General features: G+C 46.7%; 1 protein-coding gene and 1 long non-coding RNA gene across 2 annotated transcripts; one reads left to right on the top strand and one right to left on the bottom strand.

The window, feature by feature from the left end:
* Positions 1-1194: 1194 nt before the first annotated feature.
* LOC125547753 (uncharacterized) lies at positions 1195-3161 on the bottom strand. The gene is made up of 3 exons (XR_015599544.1): positions 2798-3161; positions 1368-1455; positions 1195-1288 (listed from the first exon to the last, which is right to left on the bottom strand). It is a non-coding gene; the product is annotated as an uncharacterized LOC125547753 (long non-coding RNA).
* A 16040-nt stretch (positions 3162-19201) lies between these two features.
* LOC147978154 (uncharacterized) lies at positions 19202-24346 on the top strand. The gene is made up of 2 exons (XM_087514656.1): positions 19202-20738; positions 24255-24346. The coding sequence occupies exons 1-2, from the start codon at positions 19202-19204 to the stop codon at positions 24344-24346; spliced, it is 1629 nt and encodes a 542-aa protein (XP_087370782.1).
* Positions 24347-24518: the final 172 nt, after the last annotated feature.

The raw sequence follows: 24518 nt of genomic DNA, 5'->3' as shown, positions 1-24518 counted from the left end.
GTTGCATGCATTAGGAACAAAATATTCAAGCAGCACCATCGAATTGCTAGTAAAAGGGGGTAGAGCAAAAGCATGTATTTAAAGAGAGCACCTCCTAATAAAAGTTTCAAGAGTATAGGATACCTCTTGAGTTCTGAAACTTGAACTAAGATTTTGAGACTTGTCGTTAGTTTAGTACAACTTTAGTCCGAAGGAGTAGTAGCTAACATCTTTGGAATCACAGAAAAACAATGGTATATTATGCCTAACGCTATACGGTCCATCATAATTTTATCTTCCTCGAGTGTGTCACTAAGATTGGTCAAGGTAATGATCCCCGATGTGAATTTGAACCACTAAAACATAAGGATCAAAGACTGGGGGATGGGAGATATAAGCAGATCAATGATTGAGCTCTACTAAGGATACAAGGCACAAATATAAGAGATACTACATAAGATGGTAATGAGTTGGACTGCTCTACAAAGAAAAGTGAGCAAACCAGTATGTAAAGCTCGTTAATTTTTGTCTGGAGGCATCAGGATGGAAGTAACAAACATAAATAATAGTTACCAAATAAAATTGTTAACAAAGACATATTTAGATACATCAAACATGCCGCTCCTCTGGTCGGACCTCCTCCACATCCAAAGACGCCCCGTCACTACCAGAATAAGCTACGTTGCCGACGGCCCAGGGCCGTCGGCATAGGCCTATGCCGACCGCCACCGTCGGCATAGCCCAGTCAGCAACTCGTACGTCGTCATATCCCAGGGCGGCCGTCAGCATAGCAAAGCCGTCGGTATAGGCCGCTATGCCGACGGCATCCAAACCACCGTCGGCACACATGCACCGTCGGCAAAATTTTCCGCCTAACGGCTCCGCCGTCAAAACCGAGCCAACCATGTGCTGACACATTGCACAGGTATCCCGACGGTAAAGCCGTCGGCATAGCTCTAGAACTTATGCCGACGGTCTAACCGTCGGCCTAGCAGTGCCACATGTCAGCTGCTGGGCAGGCCTGGCGCATAGCTACGCCGACGCTTAGACCGTCGGCATACTTGCTGACCATAACAAAAAAAAACAATTAAGGCTAGAAATTTACGAATGCAATTAGAGACATGATTCTAGAAATGAAATCCCAACAAACAAATATGTGTAAGAGAACTGCACTGACAACAAGTGAGCTGTGCAAACACAAGCAGAACAGCAAAGATGGCTTCGAAAACTGAATCAGTTAGTCTTCCAGCTCACACTGAATACAACTACTAGTGCTAGTAATCAAAATTAAATGGTACAGCCATCCACTCTGAAATTCAGTGCACAGATAAATGTCACAATCCACATTATTAACTTGGAAGAAAAAATACTTGTTGGTTGGGAGCGACCTTGTGTTCGTTGGATGCCGTCGCCGTCGAGATCCAAGTCAAAGTTTTAAGATATTTGCTTCTCAAGATGCAGAGCATTTTTGTCAACCTACACAACAGCACCACCACCAGCAATACTATGAGCGACAATCCAGACGGCCGCCACAATTAGCTAGTAAGACATTAACACCATAATATGAAGCAAACAGAGCAATCCCAATGTGCAAAGAAATTGTACTGATTCCATTGAAACAATACCGTGGCATAAGTAACAGGTGCCACAAAACAGAGCTAGCTGCTGAGTGTAGAGCAATACTAGTATAATTTCAAATTCAGAGGACAGTTACTAAGCCATAAACACTAGATAAGCATCTCAGGGGACAGCAAAACTATAAATTCCATTGCATCAATATCAATAGGATGGCATAATGATCCGGTGGCACAAAACAAAACAAAGCTGTGGGGTGAGTCTAGCATAGAAAAACAACGGTTTGGCCATCAGTCATAGCTCTCAAGATAAAACAAAAGAGGTCTCAGGTTTAAATTGAAAAGAAACAACTAGTTATGCGAGCTTTTTCAATAGTAACTTGGAGATGCATAAAGAACAACTAGGTACGACTCACCCTGGATGCATGCATGCATGCATGAGCATCCATACTTGCAGTGCAGGCAGTAAATAACAAACTACTATATTTCCCAAAGTATATAATAGCTTTGTAAAAAAGAGGATTGTATCAGCCAGACACTTCTCCCAGGATCAATGTATGCATGCAATTCATCCAGGCCCAGCATGATGCTAAATCCTACTCATGTTGCTAGCACATATACATATATACACAACAAGAACGAATTCACAGGCACAAAAATGAATATCCCCTGGATAGCATGGTAATGAACTACTCACATGCAATTTGATAGGACTAGTACTAGTGATAACAATCCAACAATGTCCTAACAGCTGCAGCAACACGCACACATCAACTGCCTGAATACTGGTGAATAGCAAAGTCTATCCATACTTGACAAAGGAGCAAATCAATGTCAAGTTCATCTCAGATGTGTGGTTCATGACAACGGTAGCAGTTAACAAGATTACTGAATTTTAATTTGTGGAAGCAAGGAAACAAGCAATAGAATGCCTATCTCGTTCAACACTAGAGTAACAGCAGTAGCAAATTCAGTCCAGCATGTGAGTAAGTAAAAAATATAGATCAACAGGGAATCAAGCTAGTTCAAAGAAATCTGTAACAAAATTTACAGTAACAATCATCTAGTATTAATCAATGGTTCTGTTTTGATCCAAACTAGATGAATTCAAGGCTAATCTATTAGTCTAGTAGCAATCATCTAGTATGTGACAGTAGAGGAGTAAGTGTTATTGTACAGTTAGAAAAATACACGTCATGTGCATGGCAGCAACCGGAGGGAACAGAGGATGGAGAGGGGCTCACCATGGTGGTGCTTTAGCCGATACAGTGCACCGCCGTCATGCCGTGGAGGGAGCCGCCGGAGGGAGCCACCGCCTCGCCGGAGTTTACCCGCTGCGCGCGTCCGCCCCGCAGCCACCGGGTGCAGGAGTACCATCAACGAGGCGGAGCCGCCCATGGGACTTGCGGTGGGCTTCGGAGAGGGCGGAGCAAAGTCGCCGTCGCCGCGCCGGAGTTGGAGGGGACGCCACCCTCGGAACCCTAGCCATCGGAAGGGGTCGTGGCTGAGCTCTCGGGGCCACAAGAGGCGGATCTGGCCGGAGGGAAGGGAAGAGCGGAGGCAGGGGGCTCGGATCTATGCTGCGCGTTGGCGAGGCTCGCCGGAACATGCCGGAATCGTGTGGCGTAGGCAGCGGCGACGGGGGTAGGGAGAGACGAGAGAGAGAGGAAGGAGAGAGGTGGCAGGGAGGGAGAGGTGGGGTTGGTGTCGTGGTGGGGTAGGCTGCCCTGCCACGTCACCGATCCGTGGGAGGTTGCTTCCAACCAATAGGAAGCCAGCACAGATTTTGTGTTTCTTTGCACAGTTTTTTGAACAGGAAATACTCATGTTAAAATTTAGTAAAAAAATAAAAAAAATCCAAATCTTGTAGGAATAATAAACCAATACCATGGAAAATTTCATATTTATTTACACCTTGTTTGCATTTTAAAAAATAAAAACATCCGCAAAATGACGAATGTTATGGCCTAATTCATGGCATAGTTATAGTGATATCATATTGTGTATAAACGTGCATCTTAGAATGGAAAACAATTTTGATGAAGGGAGTTTTCATTTTATTTTCAAGCAAAATTTAGTTTTCAATTTCTGATTGCCGAAAAAGATTATTTTTTGTGTGAAAGCCCTACTGAATACTTGTTGCTGGATCTAACCATTAAAATCCACGGAAAATCATACGGCGCTGGAAATCCTCGGGACCGGGCATGGTGTCACCATATAGCCCTTGTAGGGTGTGGTAAAAATCTGAGCGCGTTTCGCAAAAGGCTGACCGGAGGCCCTTTGTAAATTGCACCATCTTCGAGGTAGTATCTAGCTATCGGGAGGGAAAGTGTGTGGTTTGTGAAGGAAGGGTGTTGCCCGTTGCTCTGTTGAACTCGAAACTTCTCGTGCTCTTAAAGGGGGGGGGGTATTACATGACATGTGCCAGGACATGGCATTTTCGGGCCCGCTTGGAATATTTGAGACATTTATTGCATCCGTAGGGTTTCAATGCGGGAAATTATAGATATGCATGGCGGCCACCTAAAATGATGTCCAAAAGTGGTTTGTACAATCATATATGATGTCTTTTCGGAATGTGTATACCTAGTGCAACAAAAGGAGGGGAAGGACCCACCACCGGGGGGCGAATGTACCTCGGCGGCATGCCGGATCTAGCTATTAAAATCCACAGAAAACATACGATGTCGGAAATCGTCAGGACCTGGGACGATGTTCATCTGTTCCTTGTAGGGTCTAGTAAAAGTTTGAGTGTTTTTCGTAGAAGCCTGACCGAAAGCCACTTGTAGATTGCACCATCTCCTAGGTAGTATCTGGCTATCAAGAGGGAATGTGTCCGGTTTGTGAAGGAAGTGTGCTACCCGTTGCTCCATTGACCTCGAAACTTGTCTTTCTCTCAAAGGGGGGCATTACATGACATGTGCCAAGACATGGCATTTTTCGGGCCCGCCCGGAATATTTGAGACATTTATTGCATCCGGTTCTATACCCAACACGCACGATCCCCCCTCCAAGCGACGGTGGCATTGCCGTCCGTGGAGGGGGATAACACCCCGGACACCCAAGACGGGCGTCTACACATGCCACATCACTTTCAGACATGCATTGGGACACGGTACGGTGTTTCGATGGCATTGCTACACCTTGAAGCCCCACCGACAGGACTAACCCTATTCCCGTTGACCAGGAGATCTAGGCCTTTGACTTTCGTCGGACGGGCTTTGACCAGTGGACTCTTCCACCTGGTTACGATAGGTCAGCCCATAGGAACATCCACGAACACGGCCTAGACCCAACCAACCAGTAGATTCCCTCTGGTTCTACCTGATGCACACGTTCCCCCCCCCCTCCAAATGACGTCGGCACTGGCATCCGTGGAGGGGGCAACACCCCGGAGACCCAAGACGGGCGTCTATGCATGCCACGTCACTTTCACACATCCATCAAGACCGCGTGCGCTATTTCGGTGGCATTGCCACAACCGGAAGGCCACCACGAAGCCCCTTGGCCAGGAGATCTAGGCCTTTGACTTTCGCCGGATGGGCTTTGACCAGTGGACTCTTCCAACTGGTTGTGAATAGTCATCAGGGCCGTCGATGGAGGGGGCCGAGGTGGGCGACCACCCAGGGCCCCCAAATATTTGGGGCCCCTAATCACTAAGTATTAGTCTATTAGCTGTAGGTTTAAAATCAGGAAAAATAAAGCTCATGAGCCCATTCGCCCAAAACAGCATGTATAACAGGCCCATGAGGTCTAGAGAATCGATCAATCGATCGTTTTTCTGCCATAGTGCACTGATTGCAAACAGGCCCCAACAACGCCCGTTGGTTTTGCTTCCTCCGATCGCCCACCAGAGACTACGGTGCCAGATCTACCTGAATGCCTGCCTGCTTCGGCATCCGTCGATTGCCCACGGCCTGTCAATTACGAGCGCCATCACCTCTGGTCTTCCACTATCAGGTAATAAGTTCATTTGTTTTGATTAGGTTAGGTGGGAAGTGCCGAACGAGGCTAGATTTAGGACACAATTAAGTTTGAACTCAATAGTTCTTGATTTTTTTGGTTGTTGGAAAATCATCATATATGTATTGTGTGATTATTTAGTTCGACCCTGATGTAAATTTAGGGTCCTATTTTGATTTTTGCCCCGGGGCCCCAAATTTTTGGAGACGGCCCTGATAGTCATCCCATAGGAACATCCCCGAACACGGCCTGGACCCAACCAACCAATAGATTCCCTCCGGTTCTACCCGACACGCATGATTCCCCCTCCAAGTGACGGCGGGACAGCCGTCCATGGAGGGGGGCAACACCTCGAAGACCCAAGACGGGCCACTACTAGGAAAAGGGCTATAGATAGGATTGATACTAATGGCGCACCATGGAAGCAGTGCGCCACTACTATAAACTAATGGCGCACCAGTTGGTGATGCGCCATTAGTGTGGAAGACACTAATGGCGCAACAGAAATAGGGTGCACCACTAGTATTAAAATATTTTTTTTCCATTTTCCATACATACTAATGGCGCATCAGGTCGAAGTGCGCCATTACTAGTTCTAAGTAGTAATGGCGCACCAAGCAGACAGTGCGCCATTACTGTCAAATTTTTTTATTCTTTTTTTTGCAAAAGTACTAATGGCGCATCGTTTCACAATGCGCCATTACTAGTTTAAACTAGTAATGGCGCACTATTACCCGGTGCGCCATTAGTGTATATATATATATATTTTTTACTTTTTTGCAAAACTACTAATGGAGCACCACCTGCAGGTGCGCCATTAGTAACCAGGGTTACTAATGGCGCATTTGCTGGTGGTGCGCCATTAGTAACCTGGGACCCCAACAAGATATTTTGGACAGCCCCACACCTACCCACTCACTTTCCCCACTTCATTCCCTCCACCTCCTTCTCCAAGCTTTCGGCCATCTCCTCCTCCTCACCTCATTTCCACCATAGATTCATCAAAATTAAGTGGTGAAATTACGCTTTTTTTTGATAGGTAAGTAAGGGGAAAGCTATCTTCATGATGTAGATCTACTTTTTTCTCCCTAGCTCGCTCCAACAACGTGCACATGCACTTTTTGTGGCCTAGCTAGATCTATGTATGTTTGTGGTGTTGCATGTGTTTGTGGTGTTGCATATATGTTTGTGTTTGAAGGTACCGGTATTTGAAATGCGATAGTTGCCAATATTTTGCCGGAATGTTTTGATTCATTTCCGTTTCGGCGAGAATTTTGGCACTATGCATTCTTTTTGGTCCTACTTTTAGGGAAGGTCATGCCAAACATTTTCTTGGTTCTAAAATATCGTTTTGCTCTACCCCGCAGGCGACCATGGTCCGCACGATGACTGAAGGCATCGTGAATAGGTTTTTGAGCTCCGCGAAGGCCGAGATGCTTCAAAAGAACGAGACGGAGATAAGATGTCCGTGTCGAAGATGCAAGCTGAAGAGCCTTATTGCGGACCCGGATTCCGGGCAGGTGCGGGACCACCTGCTCTTGCGTGGTTTCATGGATGGCTATCGGTGGCAGGGTGATGAAGATGACTATGAAGTCATCCATGGGGGCCGGGCATGAATTGAGGAAGGGTAACAAGACAAGTACCACCGCGGCGAGGGCGGGCAAGAAGACGAAGAATCTCCAGGACATGATCACGACGGTGAAGTTGTACATAGTCATCATGTAGAAGATGTCGTACATGATGATGAGGAAGATCAAGACGAAGGGCATGATCATGAAGATGAAGATGCCGGAGCAGACGACGATGGAGGCTGGGTGCAGGACCCTCATATTCAAGAGCTGCTTCTCAAGCAGACGGATAACGCAAGAGCTGCCGCCCGAGAGAAAGCCAAGTTCGATCAACTGGAGATAGACGCGGTTACTCCATTGTATGAAGGATGCAGGCCCGAGGATACCCGCCTGAAAGTAATGCTCATGGCTCTGGAGATGAAGGTAAAACACAAAATGACCGACGCATGCTTCGACGAGAACATGTCATTCTGGCACGAACGTCTTCCCAAGGGGAACAAGTGCCCGACCAGTTTCAAGGAGGCGAAGAAAATCGTGTGTCCTCTGGATTTACCGCACGTGAAATACCATGTGTGCATGAACAATTGTATCATTTATCGGGACAAGCACGCGGAGTCTACCATATGTCCGGTGTGCGGCGTCACTCGATACAAGAAGAGGAAGAAAGCTCCTCGAAAATCGGTGTGGTACTTTCCGATCAGTCCTCGTCTGCAGCGGTATTTCGCGGACCCTAAGGTAGCAAAGCTCCTGCGTTGGCACGCGGATAGGGAGGAGAAGAAGTGGGAAGATGACGTAAATGATCCGGAGATAAATAAATAAAACAAGATGCTGAGTCACCCTAAGGATGCGAGCCAGTGGCACGCGTTGAACTTCGAATACCCAGAATTTGGGAAGGATCCAAGGAACATCGTGCTGGGCACGAGCACCGATGGAGTCAATCCGTTTGGCAGCCAGAGAAGCACACATAACACCTGGCCTGTGTTTGTGTGGATGTACAACCTTCCCCCCTGGTTTTGCATGAAGAGGAAGTACATTCACATGAGTATGCTAATTGAAGGGCCAAAACAACCAGGGAACGACATCAATCTGTATCTGGGGCTGCTGAAGGAGGAGCTAGACACGCTGTGGAAAACGCCAGCCAGTACATGGGATGCCGCAGAGAAAGAATATTTCCCTATGAGAGCCGCACTGCTCACGACGGTGCACGACTATCTCGGTTACGGATATCTCGCGGGGCAGGTAGTCCACGGACTTTCTGGATGCATAAGGTGCATGGATGACACAACGTATCGCCAGCTAGATAGAGATCTCGGGTCTTCGAAAACCGTGTTCATGGGACATCGAAGGTGGCTTCGCGACGATGACCCGTGGAGGAAATGCAAGGATCTGTTCGATGGTGAAACCGAACCCCGAAAACACCCGTGTACGAGGAGCGGCGAGGAAATAGACGAGCTGTTGAAAATTTGGAAAGACTGCCCACTGCCGGGAAAGAAGCAAAAGGCGCCAGAGCCGGGAAAGAAGCGAAAGGCGCCAGAGCCGCTGCTGAAGGTATGGAAAACGAGGTCTGTTTTCTGGGACTTGCCGTACTGGAAGATCCACCGTGTGCCTCACAGCCTTGATGTCATGCATATCACGAAGAATGTGTGCGAGAGTCTGCTTGGTACCCTGCTCAACATGCCAGAGAGGACCAAAGATGGGCCGAAAGCAAGGGCAGACTTGAAATCAATGGGCATCGGGCAGGAGCTTCACGCTAATGATGATGATGATGATGATGATGATGATGATGATGATGATGATGATGATGATGATGATGATGAGGCGAAGCAGGACACAGAAAGTCGTCGCAAAGGCAAAAAGGCCAAGAAGACCGGAAATGACTACCCTCCCGCGTGCTTCACTCTAAGTCAGGAGGAGATCGAGCAGTTTTTCACCTGCCTCCTAGGAGTAAAACTTCCTTACGGTTACGCGGGGAAGATAAGCAGATACCTAGACCTAGCGAAGCAGAAGTTCAGCGGGATGAAGTCTCACGACTGTCACGTGCTGATGACGCAGATACTTCCAGTTGCAATCCGTGGGATCATGGACGCGCACGTCCGTGAAATGCTATTTGGCCTATGCAACTTTTTCGACGTCATCTCTCGGAAGTTGATTGGCGTGAACAACTCAGAAGGCTACAGGAAGAGATCGTGGTGATACTATGTGAGCTTGAGATGTAATTCCCGCCCGCATTCTTTGATGTTATGGTGCATCTGCTGGTCCATATCGTGGAGGATATCATCCAACTCGGGCTGACGTTCCTGCACAGCATGATGCCGTTCGAAAGGATGAATGGTGTCATCAAAGGATACGTTCGCAACATATCACGTCCAGAGGGAAGTATAGCCTGGGGCTTTCTGACCGAAGAGTGCATCTCCTACTGCACGAATTATCTAGGCATCGAGAACTCCGTTGGTCTGCCCGTCAACAGGCACCTCGGCAGGCTCGCTGGATGGGGTCACCGTGAGGGTCGCCGCGAAATGCATGTCGACTTCGAGGGTCGACTCGCCGACTTTGAAAGAGCAAACCTAGTCGCGCTACAACACATAGACGTGGTCGATCCTTGGGTGGTAGAGCACAAAACCTTTATTGAGAAGACGTACAATGACCGAGGCCAACTGAGGACGGACGGAGATATACTCAAAGAGCACAACTCATGTTTCACGTGTTGGTTCAAGCAGAAGCTTCTGTCGTACCCTTTACATGAAGATTCTTCCGCAGAAGAACAACTCATATTTGCCTTGTTACAGGGCGCCGAGCACAACCTGATGACCTATGAGGCGTACGATATGAACGGCTACACATTTTACACCGAGGACAAGGACATGAAGAGCGATGGTTATCAGAACTCCGGGGTAACGATGGAATCCTACACCGGTAACGACAAGGACAGATACTACGGAAGGATCGAGGAGATCTGGGAGCTGATCTACGCTGGAGAGAAGGTCCCGATGTTCCGTGTCAGATGGGCCAAGAGCGTCCTAAAAGAAGACCGGTATTTCACCACCATGGTTATACCCGAAGCCAAATCCAAGACCGCGGGTGCAAACGTCACCGCGAAAAATGAGCCATGGGTACTGGCTTCCCAAGTGGACCAATGCTTCTTCATTACCGACCCGTCAAAGCCCAGTCGTGTTGTCGTGAGGAGAGGCAAAAGGAAGATCATCGGAATGGATGGAGTAGCCAATGAGCAAGACTTCGACAAGTACGGCGACCCGAAGATCGAACATGACAATGACGATGAAGTAGCAGCACACACCACAAGAAGAAGCAGGACCACCCTACCTAAAGGACGTCCGTTCCACAGAAGAACTCCATTTGCGAAAAAGAACGGCAAGAAGATTGTGAATAGATAGCTAGCTAAGATCGATTGTATTTAAATCGTAGTCTTCATTTCTCGATTGTATTTCATGGGAACTTTTTGATATCATGAATATTTTTAAATTTCATGGGCACTTTTTGAATTCATGAGGACACTTGATCTCGATCCGCCTCCATCTCGATCTCGATTCCCCCTCCATCTCGATCTCGATCCCCCTCCATCTCGATCCCACCCGCACCCTCCCCCGCTACCTCCACCGCCGCCGATGACCCACGCAACCCTCCCCCGCTCCACCGCCGCCGACGAGCACCCGGCCCCCTGCACCCTCCCCTGCTCCACCGCCACCAACGGGCACCCCCCGCACCCTGCCCCGCTCCACCGCCGCCGCTGATGATATTTTCAAGTAACAAATTTGAACATATTTTTTAAAAAATTATTACTGTTTTTTAAAGAAATATTACTGTTATGATTTAAACAAGTTTGAACATATTTAAACCCAAATAAATATCAAAAACAGCACTTAAAATGCATAAAAAAATATTGGGGAGCCTGGGAATCAAACCCAGGACCTCCTGGTGTGTGTGCTGCATGCTGACCAGTCGGGCTAGTGGATGGGTTCTGTTGTGGATAGGGTTAGGCTGTAGATATGGTTAGTGGGCTAGATTAAAACAAAATTCTAATGGCGCACCGAGGGGAGGTGCGCCATTAGAATAGTCATACTTATGGCGCACGGCTGGGTGGTGCGCCATTAGAACCCTCCCCCTAGCTATCCTCCCTCTCCCTCGCCAGATCCCCTTCGACCCTCTCTCCCTCGCCACCAGATCCACCCGCGCGCTGCCCCGACCCACGACGCCGCCGCCCCGACCCTCACCGGACTACCCCCCCGGCCGCCCCCGCGCCCCCACCCCCGCCGCCCCGACCCTCGCCGGACTCCTCCTCGCCGTCTGCGCCTTCTTCCACCTCCGGCCACCGCGGCCTCACCGTCTGTGGAGGTATCTGCTCGACGGACGCGCTCCTCGACGGCGGCGCGAGCCTCCCCGCGCGGCTGCTGCTCATCGACGACGGTTAGTCTCTGTCCCTCCCTCCCTCTCTCCCCCGCTCATCCCCATGCCCCCACGGGGTGGCGACCTAGGGTTAGGAGCAGGAGCTCGTCGCCGCCGCCTTGTCGTGCCGCTGCTGCTGCTTCTTGTGGCCGCCTTTCCCGCGTGCTCATCCGCGGACGCCGGGCCCCACGTGCTCGTGCGTTGCCGCCGCCGCCGTCACGCAGCTGCTGCTTCTTGTTGTCAGTTTGCTGCCATAACTTCAATTCCTGCCATGCTTATCTTCAATTAACCATAGGGTTCCTAAGGTTTCTCAGATAGAGATATAAGTAATAGCCATTTATAGATAGATGCATGCAAATCACATGTTGTTAAGATTTCCATACATGTAGCTACCATTTGGTCATACAAATTGGTGCTCCTGCATATTGTTTTTGGTCCTTATAAATTGTTCAGTAGTGTTCCTGGAGGATGACTAAGGAATTAGTGCTCTGTTATGATTTCTTGATAGAATTGTCGAACTACTGTCCTATGTATTAGTACTGATTATTTGGGTCCTTATCCTTGCTTCAAAGGATGCTGGTAGGTAAATCGGTGGCCTTATTAACCATGCTATGCCATTGTTAGCTGTATTAGTACTGATTATTTGGTTAGCTGTAGTAGGAGAGTGCCTGCTGATTAGTGTTTATTTGCTTTTTTTGGCGCTTAATTCGTTATTTGTCTGAAGTAGTGTTAGTTCTGATCATGATTGTTGTGCTTATGGCTTTAGAAAATGATAAACTGTTTGAATCTGATAGGCAGGTGTCCTTTTAGATTTTGTTGGTAAATCTGTTTTATTCAATGGTTATTGACAGTAGATTATCATTCCTATTTTAGGAAGGTCTATTCCTGCAATATCATTGTTACCTTTTATTTGGACTACTACTTCTAGGACTTGCTCCAGATTTTAGGATTTCTTTTCTTTTAGGATTTATTTTCTTCTAGGACTAGGTTTTTATTATTTTTCTGTTGTGATTGTTTTTTGAGCTCTTTCTTTTTCATTTCCTACTATCCTTATCCTAATTATCTTAAATTGTTATGATGTGTGTAACAGGATTAGATCTTGGATTTGCTAGTGGACTTTGGGAGTTTCTTAGCCAGCTTGGTGACTCCATATTTTTCACTATTTCAGCAAGACTTTTGTAAGCATTAAACTTTCAGCACTACATTTCTATCTTATGTGTACATCTGTTTGCTTCCAATTGCTATATATGTATTGTTATTACTAAAAATGATGAAGCTCCTGTCAATTGCTATACATATATATGTGTATGATGATCCTCCTTTCCTGCAGAAGTATAACTAGGATATAAAGCACATTGAACTAACAATCTTGTATGGTGCCTAAACTACAATGATTCAGGAACATTAGATGACTCGAGGGTTGCAGTACATGGAATGCATTTGCAAATGCAGCCAAAACCTGATATATATATATATATACCAAAAAAGATTGTTATATTCCTCCCTGGTACCATAGATAATAAACTAAAATAGTTCCTGGTACAACAAGAATAAACTATACATAGTTAATTTCTTCTCTTAAGCATCTTTCTGAATGACCCTAATTGTCACTGACAATATCTGGACAGATTGAAAACAATTTAACTTCAGTACTTCAAGTAATTTGCATGAAAGATTTTTGAAGTCCAACTTCTGAATCCAGAATTTGATTAGTTCCATAAATTTGTATGACCACAGATTTAGAAAATTTTCAGAGATTTGTATGACCAAAGATACAGTTAAGATTTGATTAGTTCCATAAATTTGTATGACCAAATATATATTTCAGATTTGTATAGTTTCAGAGATTTGTATGACCAAAGATACAATTCAGATTTGAATTGTTTCAGAAATTGGTATGACCAAAGATGCTATTGTATATAAATGGGCTACTGTAGAACTATTCTTCATCTTTACAGTGCTGTTGTATAGAAATATGCTGAATTTTGTGCTCTGATTGTTGCTCAAAGAAATTTAGCAAAAAAATGGGGTCCTGGGAGACGCCGCTGTTGCTTGAGGCCCTTGAGAGGCCCTTCGTGTCGTGATGATTTTGCAGGTGCCCCGAGAGGCCCTTGAGTTTGCCGGAATGTCGATTAACTTCCGTTCCGGCAAATTCGAGTACTCCATATGTCCTATTTTCAGCAAAGGTCATGCTGAAATTTTCTGTGAATTTTAGCATGACTTTGCTAAAAATCGGACATATGAGGTACTTTCTACTAATGCATGGGCCGGGGTATCTTAGTACTTAATTAAGTAGGATCAACTGCCCCTTTATTCTTGCTGTATTAAACCATAGGTGGCAATAGAGCCAAGTGATTAGTGCCAAGTGATTAGGCCTAACCTAGGGTGCCTCGGCATCGATAAACCCTAAATGATGAAAACTTAACTTGGCTGCCCCGGATGCCTCGGTGTCGATGCTATTTATTAGTAGGACCATGAATCGTGCTATTAATGTCTTGCTTTTCTCTTCCGATCCTTTTCTTGCATACTTACATATTGCTTATGTATTGTCTGTTGTTTGGCTTGTGCATAGAGATGCCGTCGTATGTCGTGTACAAGGGTAATGTTCCCGGAGTCTACGACGACTGGGAGGAGTGTCGGAGACAGGTTCACCGTTTCAGCGGTAACAGTTACAAAGGGTACACCACTAGGGCGGAGGCCGAATGTAGATACGCCCACTATCTAGAGGGAGAGAGGAGGGAGCGTTGGAGGAACCGGATGAAGACCAGTTTGATCGCGATGATGCTCATCGTGATGACCATAGCTCTCTTCTATGTGATGGTAGTTTAGATGATCGATATCGACTTGTAATGTGAAGGCAAACTCGATACTTGCGGTCTTGAGACTTGTAATGTTTTATCTTTGTTCGGTCTTTTGAATTCGGAGACTAATATGATGAATTGTATTCGGAGACTAATCTTCTATTGTATTCGATGAATCTGATGTTGCTGTGTGCTGCTGTCTATATTCTGTCCAATAATATATTTTGTAACCTGTGCAAAAATCAGAAAAGCAAAAATAAATAAAACCTAATATTCATACTAATGGCGCACCACAAAAGACACTAATGGCGCACCACACAAGACACTAATGGCGCACTGTGATCATCACACTAATGGCGCATTAACTGCTGGTGCGCCATTAGAATGCCAAAGCACATGGGTACACATGGCCCCCTGGGAGGCATTCTAATGGCGCACTGCAGGCTATACTAATGGCGCACTACGTGGTGCGCCATTAGAACACCAGATACTAATGGCGCACCGGTGGTGCGCCATTAGAATTTAATTCTAATGGTGTGATGCCAGTGGCGCACCGGTAGTGCGCCATTAGAAGGCAAATTCGGTGCGCCACTAGCATGCCTTTTCCTAGTAGTGGGCGTCTATGCATGCCACATCACTTCCACACACGCATCGGGACCCGGTACGGTGTTTCAGAGGCATAGCTACACCTCGAAGCCCCACTGACCGGACTAACCCTAGCCTCGTTGACCAGGAGATCTAGGCCTTTGACTTTCTCCTGGCGGGCTTTGACCAGTGGACTCTTCCACTGGTTGCGATAGGTCAACCCATCGAAACATCCCCGAACATGGCCTGGACCCAACCCACCACTAGATTCCCTTTGGTTCTACCCGACGTGCACGATTCCCCCTCAAAGTGATGGCGGCACTGCCGTCCGTGAAGGGGGGGGCACACCTCGAAGCCCAAGAAGGGCGTCTACGCATGTCACAACACATTCACACACGCATCATGTCCTGGTGCGAGATTATGATAAGAAAATCATTTAAAAGTTATCCAAATCTAGTGAAGTATCAATTACTTGTGATTTTTACTAAGTATAAGGACCTATATGCAAAATTACATGAAGTTACATTTTAAAATAATCAAAAGTAAAAACAAACAGGATATTCATAATCTATGGAAGATTCTGCCCCAATTTCATATATAATTTGTGTATGTTTAAGTCTATATAAATTAGATTTAAATTAATCAAATCTAAAGTTTAATAAAAAAATGCAAAATGAGAAATAAAAAACATATAATATATATGTCGACGGTATCCCGGTCGGCATAGAAAGCCCACGTGATTTTTTGCCGAATAAAAAAATGTACAAGCTATGTCGACGGCCTCCGTCAAGGCCGTCGGCATAGAGGTGACGGCGTCGACCCTCCGTTTGGACCTGGGTCGGCGGACCCACCTGTGTGCCAACGGCGGCTCTATGCCGACAGCCCCCATCGGCATAGTGGAATATACGCCGATGGCCTTCCTACGCCGACGGCCCCCGTCGCATAGATGGAGGTTTGCCGACGGCTTTAGTACGCCTACGGTCTTTCCGCGACCGTCGGCATACCACCATCTATGCCGATGGGAGCCGTCGGCGTAGAGAAGGCCGTCGGCAGCGGCCGTTATTCTGGTAGTGCGTCGTCCAGCTCGGGGTGGCCTCCTCTGCGACCTTCCGGAGGTAGCAGCGTCGGTGGGCACCATCTGCAAATTGAACAGCAAGGTCATGCCTCCATATGAGGCCTCAAAAATCACCTTGCCGTCCAGAACGCCCGCTGCAGAATACGTTGGATTTCACAATTTTAAAGTTCTTTGTGTTCCGGTTATGCTAAACCCTAATCAATAAAGCTTGGCCGGTGATAATTTTTGTAAAACGTGTTCATTGGTGAAATGCTTGTCACAGCGTGGAGTTGTGTTGCAGAATCAAACGTTGTCTAAGAAAAGATTGTGAAGGCTAATACTAAACAATAGTGCAGCTCCATTTTTGAAATTGTTCATTGATTTGTAGCTGCAATAGACGAATTCAAATCATCTCCTCTTATATCTGAACACTAATCATTTATCTCAGAAATGAAGTGGATCAGTGTATTTATTTTTATTACTGCACAGGCTATGTTTCTTTTCACCAAATAACATTTTTTTCTACTATATAAGAGCGCCACAACTGCCAAGCTGCCTTTGTACGACGTACATTCAGTTTTCAGGTTGTAAGATATGAGTCCTTCACATGCATGGAAGAAACAGGAAAACTGGAAGATCATAAACACAATCCATGTCACACCATTAGAACTAACTGTGAATCTAATCTTGTTAAATCAATACATGTATAAACCTTATGACTGAAAGAAGGGACATATAGCAGAACGAACAGTGTTTGGGCAATGAGAAAAAAAGACATGAGACATGATCCAACGCGCATTATGCTTTCCAACTCTAGTATTACTATTTCTTTAAACACTGTTATTGTAATAGAGAACATGAAATATTGATTATATGTAACTTTAGGCCATCGGTTGGTCCTCTGACTTTTTTTAGAACACTTACACTGTTGACTACTGAAATTTATTCGGAATGGGCCTAGAAGTTTGATATTTATCAAGCACCAAACATTTAGAACATTCCGAGAACAATTATAGTACAATGTCGTAGGTCCACTGTACGATCCATTGGATTCACAGGCAGGACAATTCACTAATAGTTGATAAATACAAAGTTTGCCCCCCCCCCCCCCCAATACACACACACAAAAAAAAGGTCCAATTGGGCATTAATGATGCTACTCCATTACAAAACATTGGCCGTTCCACGTCTGACCATAAAAAATGTGCATCGATTTATTATTCTTTTTGCATCCAAACAACCACATTATCAAATCATACCTACACCACATGCGGATACATGATTTATAATTTGCAGAAGCATGTAAATATATATATTGATTGCAAAAACATACCTACACCACATGCTTCTTCAAACTTTCCAATATCCAAGGATTCAGGGCCGACAGTGCAGCATGTAGCTGTGCAGGGTTCTTAGTTAGCAAGAAACACTTCAGATTCACAGCATAAGGAAACATAACAAATTCTTTGCTTCAACTCCCACAAAAAAACAGATAATGCAAACTGTCTATTGAAAGTGAATTGAAAAATGAACAGGCGGCAGATATACTTTCATTGAAACGACTACCTAATAAGAGCAAGACGATCGACAAGTGCATTGGTTGGGTATTTCATGGCAACCTCTATCCTCCGCTCTCACATGCCACGTCGGATAGAAAGAGTAATGAGACCTAGCACTACTAGGAAAAGGGCTATAGATAGGATTGATACTAATGGCGCACCATGGAAGCAGTGCGCCACTACTATATACTAATGGCGCACCGGTTGGTGATGCGCCAGTAGTGTGGAAGACACTAATGGCGCACCAGAAACAGGGTGCGCCACTAGTATTAAATTATTATTTTTTCCATTTTTCCATACATAGTAATGGCGCATCAGGTCGAAGTGCGCCATTACTAGTTCTAAGTAGTAATGGCGTACCAAGCAGACAGTGCGCCATTACTGTAAAAAAAAAATTATTCTTTTTTTTTGCAAAACTACTAATGGCGCATCGTTTCACAGTGCGCCATTACTAGTTTAAACTAGTAATGGCGCACTATTACCCAGTGCGCCATTAGTATATATATTTATTTATTTTTTCTTTTTTGCAAAACTACTAATGGCACACCATCTGCAGGTGCGTCATTAGTAACCAGTGTTACTAATGGCGCATTTGCTGGTGGTGTGCCATTAGTAACCTGGGACCCCAACAAGATATTTTGGACAGCCCAGACCTACCCACTCACTTTCCCCACTTCATTCCCTCCACCTCCTTCTCCAAGCTTTCGACCATCTCCTCCTCCTCACCTCATTTCCACCATAGATTCATCAAAATTAAGTGGTGAAATTACCTTTTTTTGATAGGTAAGTAAGGGGAAAGCTATCTTCATGATGTAGATCTACTTTTTTCTCCCTAACTCGCTCCAACAACGTGCACATGCACCTTTTGTGGCCTAGCTAGATCTATGTATGTTTGTGGTGTTGCATGTGTTTGTGGTGTTGCATATATGTTTATGTTTGAAGGTACCGGTATTTGAAATGCGATAGTTGCCAATATTTTGCCGGAATGTTTTGATTCATTTCCGTTTCGGCGAGAATTTTGGCACTATGCATTCTTTTTGGTCCTATTTTTAGGGAAGGTCATGCCAAATTTTTTCTTGGTTCTAAAATATCGTTTTGCTCTACCCCGCAGGCGACCATGGTCCGCACGATGACTGAAGGCATCGTGAATAGGTTTTTGAGCTCCGCGAAGGCCGAGATGCTTCAAAAGAACGAGACGGAGATAAGATGTCCGTGTCGAAGATGCAAGCTGAAGAGCCTTATTGCGGACCCGGATTCCGGGCAGGTGCGGGACCACCTGCTCTTGCGTGGTTTCATGGATGGCTATCGGTGGCAAGGTGATGAAGATGACTATGAAGTCGTCCATGGGGGCCGGGCAAGAAATGAGGAAGGGTAACAAGACAAGTACCACCGCGGCGAGGGCGGGCGAGAAGACGAAGAATCTCCAGGACATGATCACGACGGTGATGCTGTACACAGTCATCATGTAGAAGATGTCGTACATGATGATGTGGAAGATCAAGACGAAGGGCATGATCATGAAGATGAAGATGCCGGAGCAGACGACGATGGAGGCTGGGTGCAGGACCCTTATATTCAAGAGCTGCTTCTCAAGCAGACGGATAACGCAAGAGCTGCCGCCCGAGAGAAAGCCAAGCTGGATCAACTGGAGATAGACGCGGTTACTCCATTGTATGAAGGATGCAGGCCCGAGGGTACCCGCCTGAAAGTAACGCTCATGGCTCTGGAGATGAAGGTAAAACACAAAATGACCGACGCATGCTTCGACGAGAACATGTCATTCTGGCACGAACGTCTTCCCAAGGGGAACAAGTGCCCGACCAGTTTCGAGGAGGTGAAGAAAATCGTGTGTCCTCTGGATTTACGGCACGTGAAATACCATGTGTGCATGAACAATTGTATCATTTGTCGGGACGAGCACGCGGAGTCTACCATATGTCCGGTGTGCGGCGTCACTCGATACAAGAAGTGGAAGAAAGCTCCTCGAAAATCCGTGTGGTACTTTCCGATCACTCCTCGTCAGCAGCGGTATTTCATGGACCCTAAGGTAGCAAAGCTCCTGCGTTGGCACGCGGATATGGAGGAGAAGAAGCGGGAAGATGACGGAAATGATCCGGAGATAAATAAAAAAGACAAGATGTTGAGTCACCCTAACGATGCGAGCCAGTTGCAAGCGTTGAACTTTGAATACCCAGAATTTGGGAAGGATCCAAGGAACATCGTGCTGGGTGCGAGCACCGATGGAGTCAATCCGTTTGGCAGCCAGAGAAGCACACATAGCACCTGGCCTGTGTTTGTGTGGATGTACAACCTTCCCCCCTGGTTGTGCATGAAGAGGAAGTACATTCACATGAATATGCTAATTGAAGGGCCGAAACAACCTGGGAACGACATCAATATGTATCTGGGGCTGCTGAAGGAGGAGCTAGACACGCTATGGAAAACGCCAGCCAATACGTGGGACGCCGCAGAGAAAGAATATTTCCCTATGAGAGCCGCACTGCTCACGACGGTGCACGACTATCTCGGTTACGGATATCTCGTGGGGCAGGTAGTCCACGGATTTTCTGGATGCGTAAGGTGCATGGATGACACAACGTATCGCCAGCTAGATAGAGATCCCGGGTCTTCGAAAACCGTGTTCATGGGACATCGAAGGTGGCTTCGCGACGATGACCCATGGAGGAAACACAAGGATCTGTTCGATGGTGAAACCGAACCCCGAAAACGCCCGTGTATGAGGAGCAGCGAGGAAATAGACGAGCTGTTGAAAAATTGGAAAGACTGCCCACTGCCGGGAAAGAAGCAAAAGGCGCCAGAGCCGGGAAAGAAGCGAAAGGCGCCAGAGCCGCTGCTGAAGGTATGGAAAACGAGGTCTATTTTCTGGGACTTGCCGTACTGGAAGATCCACCGTGTGCCTCACAGCCTTGATGTCCCGCATATCACGAAGAACGTGTGCGAGAGTCTGCTTGGTACCCTACTCAACATACTAGAGAGGACCAAAGATGGGCCGAAAGCGAGGGCAGACTTGAAATCAATGGGCATCAGGCAGGAGCTTCACGCTAATGATGATGATGATGATGATGATGATGATGATGATGATGATGATGAGGCGAAGCAGGACACAGAAAGTCGTGGCAAAGGCAAAAAGGCCAAGAAGACCGGAAATGACTACCCTCCCGCGTGCTTCACTCTTAGTCAGGAGGAGATCGAGCAGTTTTTCACCTGCCTCCTAGGAGTAAAACTTCCTTACGGTTACGCGGGGAAGATAAGCAGATACCTAGACCCAGCGAAGCAGAAGTTCAGCGGGATGAAGTCTCACGACTGTCACGTGCTGATGACGCAGATAGTTCCAATTGCAATCCGTGGGATCATGGATGCGCACGTCCGTGAAACGCTATTTGGCCTATGCAACATTTTCGACGTCATCTCTCGGAAGTCGATTGGCATGAGGCAACTCAGAAGGCTACAGGAAGAGATCGTGGTGATACTATGCGAGCTTGAGATGTACTTCCCGCCCGCATTCTTCGACGTTATGGTGCATCTGCTGGTCCATATCGTGGAGCATATCATCCAACTCGGGCCGACGTTCCTGCACAGCATGATGCCGTTCGAAAGGATGAATGGTGTCATCAAAGGATACATTCGCAACATGTCACGTCCAGAGGGAAGTATAGCCAGGGGCTTTCTGACCGAAGAGTGCATCTCCTACTGCACGAATTATCTAGGAATCGAGAACCCCATTGGTCTGCCCGTCAACAGGCACCTCGGCAGGCTCGCTGGATGGGGTCACCGTGAGGGTCGCCGCAAAATGCATGTCGACTTCGAGGGTCGACTCGCCTACTTTGAAAGAGAAAACCTAGTCGCGCTACAACACATAGACGTGGTTGATCCTTGGGTGGTAGAGCACAAAACCTTTATTGAGAAGACGTACAATGACCGAGGCCAACAGAGGACGGACGGAGATATACTCAAAGAGCACAACTCATGTTTCACGCGTTGGTTCAAGCAGAAGCTTCTGTCGTACCCTTTACATGAAGATTCTTCCACGGAAGAACAACTCATATTCGCCTTGTCACTGGGCGCCGAGCACAACTTGATGACCTATGAGGCGTACGATATGAACGGCTACACATTCTACACCGAGGACAAGGACATGAAGAGCGATGGTTATCAGAACTCCGGGGTAACGATGGAATCCTACACCGGTAACGACAAGGACAGATACTACGGAAGGATCGAGGAGATCTGGGAGCTGAGCTACGCTGGAGAGAAGGTCCCGATGTTCCGTGTCAGATGGGCCAAGAGCGTCCTAAAAGAATACCGGTATTTCACCACCATGGTTATACCCGAAGCCAAATCCAAGACCGCGGGCGCAAACGTCACCGCGAAAAATGAGCCATGGGTACTGGCTTCCCAAGTGAACCAATGCTTCTTCATTACCGACCCGTCAAAGCCCAGTCGTGTTGTCGTGAGGAGAGGCAAAAGGAAGATCATCGGAATGGATGGAGTAGCCAATGAGCAAGACTTCGACAAGTACGGTGACCCGAAGATCGAACATGACGACGACGACGAAGTAGCAGCACACACCACAAGAAGAAGCAGGACCACCCTACCTAAAGGACGTCCGTTCCACAGAAGAACTCCATTTGCGAAAAAGAAGGGCAAGAAGATTGTGAACAGATAGCTAGCTAAGATCGATTATATTTAAATCGTAGTCTTCATTTCTTGATTGTATTTCATGGGCACTTTTTGATACCATGAATATTTTTAAATTTCATGGGCACTTTTTGAATTCATGAGAACACTTGATCTCGATCCCCCTCCATCTCGATCTCGATTCCCCCTCCATCTCGATCCCACCCGCACCCTCCCCCGCTAGCACCACCGCCGCTGATGACCCACCGCAACCCTCCCCCGCTCCACCGCCGCCGATGAGCACCCGGCCCCCCGCACCCTCCCCCGCTCCACCGCCGCCAACGGGCACCCCCCGCACCCTCCCCCGCTCCACCGCCGCCGCCAATGATATTTTCAAGTAACAAATTTGAACATATTTTTTAAAAAATTATTACTGTTTTTATAAAAAAATATTACTTTTATGATTTAAACAAGTTTCAACATATTTAAACACAAATAAATATCAAAAACAGCATTTAAAATGCATAAAAAAATATTGGGGAGCCTGGGAATCAAAACCCAGGACCTCCTGGTGTGTGCTGCGTGCTGACCAGTCGGGCTAGTGGATGGGTTCTGTTGTAGATAGGGTTAGGCTGTAGATATGGTTAGTGGGCTAGATTAAAACAAAATTCTAATGGCGCACCGAGGGGAGGTGCGCCATTAGAATAGCCATACTTATGGCGCACGGCTGGGTGGTGTGCCATTAGAACCCTCCCCCTAGCTATCCTCCCTCTCCCTCGCCAGATCCCCTTCGACCCTCTCTCCCTCGCCACCAGATCCAACCGCGCGCTACCCCGACCCACGACGCCGCCGCCCTGACCCTCACCGGACTCCACCCCCGTCGCCCCCGTGCCCCCGCGCCCCCACCCCCTGCCCCGACCCTCGCCGGACTCCTCCTCACCGTTTGCGCCTTCTTCCACCTCCGGCCACCGCGGCCTCACCGTCTGTGGAGGTATCTGCTCGACGGATGCGCTCCTCGACGGCGGCGCGAGCCTCCCCGCGCGGCTGCTGCTCATCGACGACGGTTAGTCTCTGTCCCTCCCTCCCTCTCTCCCCCGCTCATCCCCATGCCCCCACGGGGCGGCGACCTAGGGTTAGGAGCAGGAGCTCGCCGCCGCCGCCCCGTCGTGCCGCTGCTGCTGCTTCTTGCGGCCGCCTTTCTCGCGTGCTCGTCCGCGGACGCCGGGCCCCACGTGCTCGTGCGTTGCCGCCGCCGCCGTCACGCGGCTGCTGCTTCTTGTTGTCAGTTTGCTGCCATAACTTCAATTCCTGCCATGCTTATCTTCAATTAACCATAGGGTTCCTAAGGTTTCTCAGATAGAGATATAAGTAATGGCCATTTATAGATAGATGCATGCAAATCACATGTTGTTAAGATTTCCATACATGTAGCTACCATTTGGTCATACAAATTTGTGCTCCTGCATATTGTTTTTGGTCCTTATAAATTGTTCAGTAGTGTTCCTGGAGGATGACTAAGGAATTAGTGCTCTGTTATGATTTCTTGATAGAATTGTCGAACTACTATCCTATGTATTAGTACTGATTATTTGGGTCCTTATCCTTGCTTCAAAGGATGCTGGTAGGTAAATCGGTGGCCTTATTAACCATGCTATGCCATTGTTAGCTGTATTAGTACTGATTATTTGGTTAGCTGTAGTAGGAGAGTGCCTGCTGATTAGTGTTTATTTGCTTTTTTTGGCGCTTAATTGGTTATTTGTCTGAAGTAGTGTTAGTTCTGATCATGATTGTTGTGCTTATGGCTTTAGAAAATGATAAACTGTTTGAATCTGATAGGCAGGTGTCCTTTTAGATTTTGTTGGTAAATCTGTTTTATTCAATGGTTATTGATAGTAGATTATCATTCCTATTTTAGGAAGGTCTATTCCTGCAATACCATTGTTACCTTTTATTTGGACTACTACTTCTAGGACTTGCTCCAGATTTTAGGATTTCTTTTCTTTTAGGATTTATTTTCTTCTAGGACTAGGTTTTTATTATTTTTCTGTTGTGATTGTTTTTTGAGCTCTTTCTTTTTCATTTCCTACTATCCTTATCCTAATTATCTTAAATTGTTATGATGTGTGTAACAGGATTAGATCTTGGATTTGCTAGTGGACTTTGGGAGTTTCTTAGCCAGCTTGGTGACTCCATATTTTTCACTATTTCAGCAAGACTTTTGTAAGCATTAAACTTTCAGCACTACATTTCTATCTTATGTGTACATCTGTTTGCTTCCAATTGCTATATATGTATTGTTATTACTAAAAATGATGAAGCTCCTGTCAATTGCTATACATATATATGTGTATGATGATCCTCCTTTCCTGCAGTAGTATAACTAGGATATAAAGCAC

This window comes from Triticum urartu, chromosome 3A (assembly GCF_056163025.1).
Source record: "Triticum urartu cultivar PI428250 chromosome 3A, HENAU_Tu73, whole genome shotgun sequence".
Lineage (NCBI taxonomy): Eukaryota > Viridiplantae > Streptophyta > Magnoliopsida > Poales > Poaceae > Triticum > Triticum urartu.
The sequence above is the reverse complement of the archived record's forward strand: the minus strand, read 5'-3'. Positions and strand labels throughout refer to the sequence as shown.